This window comes from Larus michahellis, chromosome Z (genome assembly GCF_964199755.1).
Source record: "Larus michahellis chromosome Z, bLarMic1.1, whole genome shotgun sequence".
NCBI lineage: Eukaryota > Metazoa > Chordata > Aves > Charadriiformes > Laridae > Larus > Larus michahellis.
The window spans coordinates 55,667,094-55,674,894 of NC_133930.1; the positions used below are offsets into that span (position 1 = coordinate 55,667,094).

The 7,801-nt window shown below is 51.4% G+C and overlaps 1 protein-coding gene across 1 annotated transcript in view; it reads right to left on the bottom strand.

Moving 5' to 3' along the window:
• PSD3 (pleckstrin and Sec7 domain containing 3) overlaps positions 1-4,504 on the bottom strand; it is a 114,840-nt gene extending 110,336 nt beyond the window's left edge. The window contains exon 1 of the mRNA XM_074571110.1: positions 4,358-4,504. Within this exon, the coding sequence (XP_074427211.1) occupies positions 4,358-4,378 (21 nt within the window). The 5' untranslated portion in view covers positions 4,379-4,504. The remainder of the gene's footprint in view (positions 1-4,357) is intronic.
• Between the last annotated feature and the right edge of the window lie 3,297 nt (positions 4,505-7,801).

Genomic DNA, 7,801 nt, shown 5'->3' on the forward strand with positions numbered 1-7,801 from the left:
AGGTGATACATCCCCCACAAGCAGCACAACATAGGCCAGCTGGCACTAGTGTCCCACTGTTGAGGAAGTCAATACTTCTTCTTTTTTCCTCATTAGGCCACAGCGAGTCCACAGACAAGAAAGCTGATGAAAACCAGAACTCACTGGTACTAGAATTTGTTTTCTCTTGAGAAAAGGGCTTTCCTGGTAAGGGTTCTTCCTTTAGTGCTGAAATGCAGCCATATCCCAGGCTTAAGCACATCTTGCCATCACATTTGGCATTTGTTCAGCCTGGGAGATGCTGTTATTACCCCAATGACACTTCCTGTTTGAAAACTGTTGTAAAAAAATAATGAGTACACTTTGGAGATAAGCCACCTCTTCCACTGTGCCATTTCACGCTCAGAAGAGAGAGCAAGACCCATTCATCACTTGTGCAAAAAGGGAGGCTTGCACTGCGTAATCTGTGCTGTTTGGGTTATTTTCTCACTGCTCCCAAACTACTGTAGCACAGACTCAAGACAATGCCCTCTTATTCAGCCATTTCATCAGGTGTCCAAAAAATTCCTGTAGCTGTACCATGAAGCACTTGGCAAGCATGATAGTGACCGGAGTGCTTCTGCCTTAGCAGCCCACCCTCAAAACCCAGCTCCAGCCTGGTCTCCTTAGGCTTAGTCCAGTGGTTGCGGCACTGAAAATCTTTTTGTATAGTTACCAAAGCAAGCCAGAGCAAACACCACGCACTTCCCACCAATGGAGTTGGTGGCTGAGGCACTAGGTGGAGGTGGAAATACAGAGCTCCCGCTTTGACTGACAGCTTGATCCCTGACGGACAGCTTGATCCAGTGCCCCAGCAGGTTTGTTTGCTTACAGCATCCAGGAAGTACAGTCAATCCAAGAGCAATTCAAGCTTCAAGGCCTAGATAATACCTGAGCTCCTCTGACTCCCAATTCAACCCTGTAGCAACCTAGCCTGCACCCAGAGGGCTAGCCTTCACTCCACCCCGCTTTTAAGCCCCATCCATGACCCGCTTTGCTCATCTCTTAATGCAGAGAATAAATGCTCGGATGCATTAGCATCCCAGGAGCCTGTGGTCTCTGACAAGAGCTGGCACAACAGCAAGGGACATCTCAAAGTAAGGAGGGGCTGTACTCAGAAAAAGCACCTGGAAACATACTGCAGAAGCGTACTTCAAACAGTGCCATTACTGAGAGGAACAGGACACTTCCAGCTGGACTGAAAGTGTGGGGCAGGCACTTAGAGCTGGTCTCAAATAGCTTTTCCATCCCATGGAAGTGAACAATTTCTACGCCCCACCAACCTCACCTCAGTGCAAACAGAAAAAAGGGACTGGAAACAGCCTCTGTTACCATGGGTGCCAGAGGCAGGAATCCCTTCAAGAAGAGATTCAGATATTTAAGACACAAATTGCTCAAGACATAAACTTGTTCATCTGCAGCTCCACTTCTCCACATGGTGATAATCTGGAGGAGCTCTCTATCACACATCTCTCCTCCCAGACAAAATTCCAAAGAGAAGGACCCACACACAGTTTTACAACCCACTAGGATGTGATGAAACCCCTAGGCCAGAGAGTGGGTCTGGGTGGGAGAGACAGAGACTCTCTGCTCCGCCAGACGCTGCTTTCCATTAGGAACCAGCTGCAAGGAAACATCCCTTGATGGAGAACAGGTGGCATGTGCTGCTGAGCACAGGGATGCCGCTCCCAACTCTTCTGGCCGAGCCCACAAACCTTGCACCTCTAGCAGCTGCTGCACCCTGGCACCCACGTCGCAGAGCTGACATGGAGGGGGATACTCTGGATGGTGGCTGACTGTCCCGACCTTTGAGTTTTGGCAGCAGTTCACAGGTTTGCCAAAGCTCAGCTGGAGCACAGCAGCTTGGCAGATGGCTCTCCAGTACCCTGGGGACCCACCTGATCTTACTCTCCAGGTGCTGTTCCCTCCCTCCCTTGTGCTCCCTTCCCTCAGCGACTACATTGTACTACCTCTAAATTATCTTTAAATCAGTACCCAGCAGTACCCCAGACTCTTGCTCTCTCTCAGGACCCTTACAACTAAACTGAGGAACCCTGCAAAGAAACACATGCAACACCTCAGAAAAAAAACACCCTGGCACCCAGGTCTGCCAGCCTGTCCCTCCATGGAGCAGAGATTGTTTCAAGCAATCAGTTCTATTGCATGCTCAACGACAGTTTATCAGCTGTGCCCAAAACATCCTTCCTCTTGACAGCAGCGTGCGGAGTGTGACTTGTGCTGCCCCCACCACCAGCCCCAAGGCTGAAGCTCCCAGCACTTGGCTCAGAGTACACCCACAGAAACAACCACTTGTCTGCAGAGATGCTCCGTGGCACTGGTCCACAGTAGTCCCGCAGACAGACTGCCGCTTCATCCCACAGGAATCAAACCCCAAACCATCTCTTAAATCAAAGCTGCAAAAATAACTGCCAAACTTTCCTGCTATGATGGGCAAGAATAGAAAGGTCCATTTTGGGGGGGGAGACAGGGAGGGGAAACACTCTGAATGACATCCAGGTCTCAGCTATACAACTTCACAACAGCAAAGAAATGATTGCTGAAAGAAAACCCATGAGCGTGTTCCTTAGGATCCTCACTGCTCTTTTCCTTCTCAATTTGATGTCACAGAAATGGCAACAGTAAATCAGATAATGTGCTCAAGCACCAATAACACCCCTTTCACACAGGTAAGTTGTGCAAGAATTTTCTTTTTGTATCAGGGAGTCCTAAGTTTTTTCTTGTATCGAGTTTTGAAGAGAACCACGTGTAAGTTTCTTGGAATTGTTTTAGCAGGACTACCACAAAGGATTTTCTTACAGTCTTTTCTGCAATGAACCAAGGCTGTAACTGAAGGGGAGCACAGGGAAGGTAGTTTAACCTCACCTTCTCTCCCTCCAAAGACGTACCCCAAAACCAACGTCTCTATAGCCAAACTCTCAGTCTGTGTAAATCAACAGAGCCAGGTCAGAGTCACAGCTAGCGTTAAACTGGTAACATCTGCTGAAACACATCAACTGAGGATGTGACTGATGAAAAAGCATTTGGAGTAGAAAGAGGTTTCTTTCTGCTAGCTAAACCAGAAAGGCTTAGATGATTCTCAGCAGCCTATTACAATTGCTTTAAACAGTGAGTGTGCAACCACCAGTTTCATTAGAAATATTGCATTTGACTTTCTGTTTTAATGGCCCTACGCACAGACAGCATTAAAGCATGACTGAAGCTGCGAAAGCAGCAGTAATTGCAGTTGCCTATTACACACCCAAATCGCTTCAATAACACATAGATGTGCTTGGCCTGACAAAGTACTAACTGGCACCCCGTGGGAGCCAGGTAATTGTTGTTTATGGCATGGAAATATTGCGTCTATATGGGAAGCTGGCATCTTTGGTGAGTTTGTGTGAAGTTCAAGCTCATTACAACTCTATGTTTACGTTCCCATTGAGAAGCATAGCTGCAGTCCCTAGTAGCAAGGATGAAGATAACACCACAATTGCACAGGAGCGTCCCTGTGTTCATTTAATGTTCTAAAACTGTACACTTTTGGTAAAGTCACCTCAGCCCCACTCCTCCGCAGAAAGCGCAAGGCTACTACTCAGCCAAAGACTCTTAACTTTTTCACAACACCTCATTTAATTGGAGAATTTGATATGATTAAGAGAGTTTGTCAGTGCAGCAACAGTGCTCATTTGTTACACAGACAAGTCAGATGAACACAGAAGTAAAACCAACTGTCCAAGATGCAGGTTGAGGGTCCCAGCCCTGGGGTGGGGGTCCCAGTGCAGCCTCCCTGGTGCAGTTGATGTCTCCAGGGATCTAGCAGTAATGGGGGCAGATGCGGGCTCTGAGCTTTTTTTTCCCTTAGGGAAGTGTGAAAAGGGGGGGGGGGGAAAGGGAAAGAGAAAAAAGAGAAAGGAAGAGAAGAGAAAGGAAGAGAAGAGAAAGGAAGAGAAGAGAAAGGAAGAGAAGAGAAAGGAAGAGAAGAGAAGAGAAGAGAAGAGAAGAGAAGAGAAGAGAAGAGAAGAGAAAGAGAAGAGAAAGAGAAGAGAAAGAGAAGAGAAAGAGAAGAGAAAGAGAAGAGAAAGAGAAGAGAAAGAGAAGACATGAAAGAGGAAAAGGGAAAAAAGTCAAAGAGAGAAGGAAAAGGGAAAAGAGAAGAAGGAAAAGGAAAACAAAAAGGAAATGTAAATAAAGAAAAAGAAAGGAAAAAGAAACGTAGAAGAAAAGAACAGAGAAGAAAAAAGAGAAGGAAAGGGGAAAAAAAGGTAAAAGTAAATGAAAGGAAGAAAGTGCCCCCGGCTGCGCGCACCCCCCGCACCGCAGGGCACACGCCGCCCCTTACCGCACCGCCGGCTCCTTCCATCTCCCATCGCCGGCCGTGGCGGATCGCAGCCGCCCTCCCGCCAGGCCGGGCCGGGCCGGGCCGGGCCGAGCCGGGCCGTACCGCGCCGCGCCGGGCCGTACCGCGCCGCGCCGGGCCGTGGCGCCGTGCCCGCCCGCAGCGCCGGCGGCGGAGCCGGGCAGCGCGGCGGCGGGCGGCCCCGACAGGGTGGGCGCGGCGGGAGCGGGGACCCGGAGCGGGGCGGGGCGGGGCGGGGCGGGGCGGGCGGCGGGGCGGGGCTGGGCCCGGGGTGCCGGGGGGGCTGCCCGGGAGGGGAGGGGATGGAAGGCGGGGAGGGGATGGAAGGCGCGGGGTTGCGGGGGGAATGCGATGAAAGCGAAGGGGAAGGGAATACACCACGTGCTCCTCAAAAAGATTTAAAAAAAAAAAAAAAAAAAGGAATTATTTCAGGATTAGCGAAGCAGCAGAGTGAAAAACACAACCCAGGCTGCCTGCCCACGGCAACGGCGCTGGGGAGGGACACATCCCAAGCCCGTGGGGGACAGGACATGCCGTACTGTGCTCTGCTCCTAAACCCCTTCAGCGTGGCTGGCCGTTGCTGGGAAAAAGGAAAAAAAAAAAAAAAACCAAAATCCTTTTCCAGCCTCGGGGCTTTCCTTTCACAGCCCGGCTTCAAAAGAGCACAGATGTCTTCGGAGTCACCCCATCCGAACATTCAAAACTGATTTTTCATTTTCATTTTTTTTCACAGTTCACTGGAAGGTCTCTTGCACTGTCACGTTTCTGAGCACGCAGTCACATTGTTAGGATTTCTCTAACCAGGAACTCCGCAAGTCATCCTTTTTAATGAAAGCGGGGTTTCCCTGTCGGAAGCTGTGCTTTAGAAAATACCCCCAGATCTCATGGGCCCAGTTACAGGAGTTAGCTACACAAGCAGCTGACAGACTGGAGAAAAGAAGGAACTTAGTTTCTGTATTTTCAGCACATTTGTGTCGTGTTTAGTAGCAATTGAAAGCTTTTTTTTTTTTTTTAACCCAGCAAAGTTGAGGATAGGTTTTCTGGACCAAGAACGAGGACTTGCTAAACACCTGAGGTTTGCTCCTTCCCCTGCACTGGAAAAGAAAGCTGCATGTTAGGTGAAAGGCAAGGCTGTTCCAGCTGGTTTCCTGTTAGGAAAGGCTTTGGACAGTCCTGGTGGCAGAAGTGCATCGCCATGAAGTCACCGACATAAGTGTACCACACCCGGACACAGCAGCACCTCTGCGGCTGAGGAGGAAAGCGTAGCCCTGACTTGCTCCCCATCAGCCTTCCAGCTCACCGCTGGAGCCATGATCACTGCCAGCACGGGGCGACCTCAGCCTTTCAGTTCTCCAGCACCAAAAAAATAAATACATTTAAAAAAATCAATTTCTAGCAAGGTAAAGGTAAATCCAGGCATCAAGCATGATGCATCCTGGCCTGGAGCGTTCTCTGTCTGGCAGTAAGACAGAGGTGGCAGCACCATCCCTCTGCTCTTCAGGCTCATCTGGAGGCTCCATCCAGCAGCATCTCCCCATGCTCCTCCCAATAGGGCTGCGGCACACAGAGCTTACGCGGCTCCTCCTGACCCGAACCCCTCTTTCTCACTACCTGCACATCCATACTTACCCAAGCAGTGCTGCTCCTGCTTTCTACCCATGCCACCCTGCGAGAGACTGCACTGCCTCCATCGCCCAGGTGCCTCAGGCCTGGCGTACCCTCTATCTCCGAAGGCATCCCGCCCTTTCCCTACAGCTTCCCCTCTCCCCATCCCAAGCCTCCCGCTGGCTCCACAGCACCACAAGCCATGCTCGCCCACGCATCCCAGGAGCAGCACAGGATCTGCCTCCTGCCATGCTCAGCAGCCCTCCACTCCAGTCATTTCTGTCCTCTGGGAACAGTTGGACGAAAACCTGCCTTTCCATCCCCCAAAACAGTTGGCACAGGTCCTGACGAGGTCCCTGCACAGGCCTGCAGGCACTGCCTTGTCCGCCTCTGCCTGTGTGCCAGGGCTGAGCCCAGCACCCACAGGAGCAGCATGTCCCTGTGATGCAGCCCCGTGCCCATCCATCCATGGCCGACATGCACCGTGGACCGCAGTGCCCCAGCAGGGCTTCACCCCTCTCCCCCAGCCAGGGCTGCGATGCCAAGCACGTTTCAGCCGCAGCAGGGTTTTGTCCCATCTGTTTCAGGCGCCTTGAAGGCCCCAAGGAGCCAGTGCAGGGCCACAGGCTGCAGATTCCCCATCTGTGCCACATCTGAGCTGGCTAACGCAGCGGAAAAAAGAAACCACCCAGCGCCTGGGTCTCTGAGGAGGTGATGTGCTCTGCCTCCCTCCTCCCCTGCAGGGCTGAGGTAATGCCGCTGCAGGCCAGGAGGCAGCTGGGAGAAAAAGCCGGGTTTGAGGGAAGGGTCACTGCTGCCCCTTGCAAAGCAACTGCCCATCGCCCAGCCCTGGGCACCTGCGTGGCAGCTGCGGCCACCGCTCTTCAATTTAGTTTTTTTTCCCCCATTTGTGTTCAGTTGTGAAGAGTTTGACCTTTTCTCTCCAATCCAGGCATGTGGCCTGAGTCACCCAGGCATTTAGGCTGCCAGGAATATGCTCTGTGCCCCAGGACTGGGAGAGGAGAGCATTTGCTAGTCTGGGGAAGGGTGATCCTGCAAGCCTCTGCCACGCTGGCATCTAGCTGTTGGTTTGCTTCACTGCAAAGGAGGGTGATGGGGTTTGGCACCACCCGTCCTGAGATTTGCACAAGGGAAGGCGGTATTTCTTAACACCATCGATCATCGCTTTCTTCACAAGGGCCATATTAAATCCCAAAACATTACTGCAAACAGGCAATCAGCAGAGAAATGGGTTGGTTTCAGTGCATTTATGAAGGAAATCTGTATTCTTTGTCCAAAGGCTTGATTTAAGTTTTCCAGTCAGTTATATCAAAAAAAGATTGCAGCAAAAGCTGACACAAAAACTGGCGGCTTGCTAGGTAGTTGTGAGGGCTTGTCACATCTACAGAGCGCTCCGAATTGCTTAAGGATTTAAGTTCGAGCATACAGCCTGTATTTTGACACAGCCCAACCTAGAGTGAAAAAGAAAGAAGGGACAGAGCCAGGCACCCACCAGTCAGCCCCTGTGCAGACGGTAAACAGTCAGCTCTGCAGGAATGTCCAGCCTGGTTCCATGGCTAAGCTGCTCCAATTCTGCTGGCCAAGGGCAGTGATGGGGAGCAGGGAGCCAACACCAGGCAGGCGACCCGGCTGTGGCCTGGGCTATGTGAACAGGGCATGGGAAAGCGGAGGCGACACCATAAGTTGCTGGCCGTGGCGGATAGCAGTGTGAAAGCACCACGGATCTCACAGCTGGTGTAAGCAGGAGCTGTGTGAGAAGTGGCCAAACTGCACAGGCAGTTGCTGGGGTTATTCCGGGGA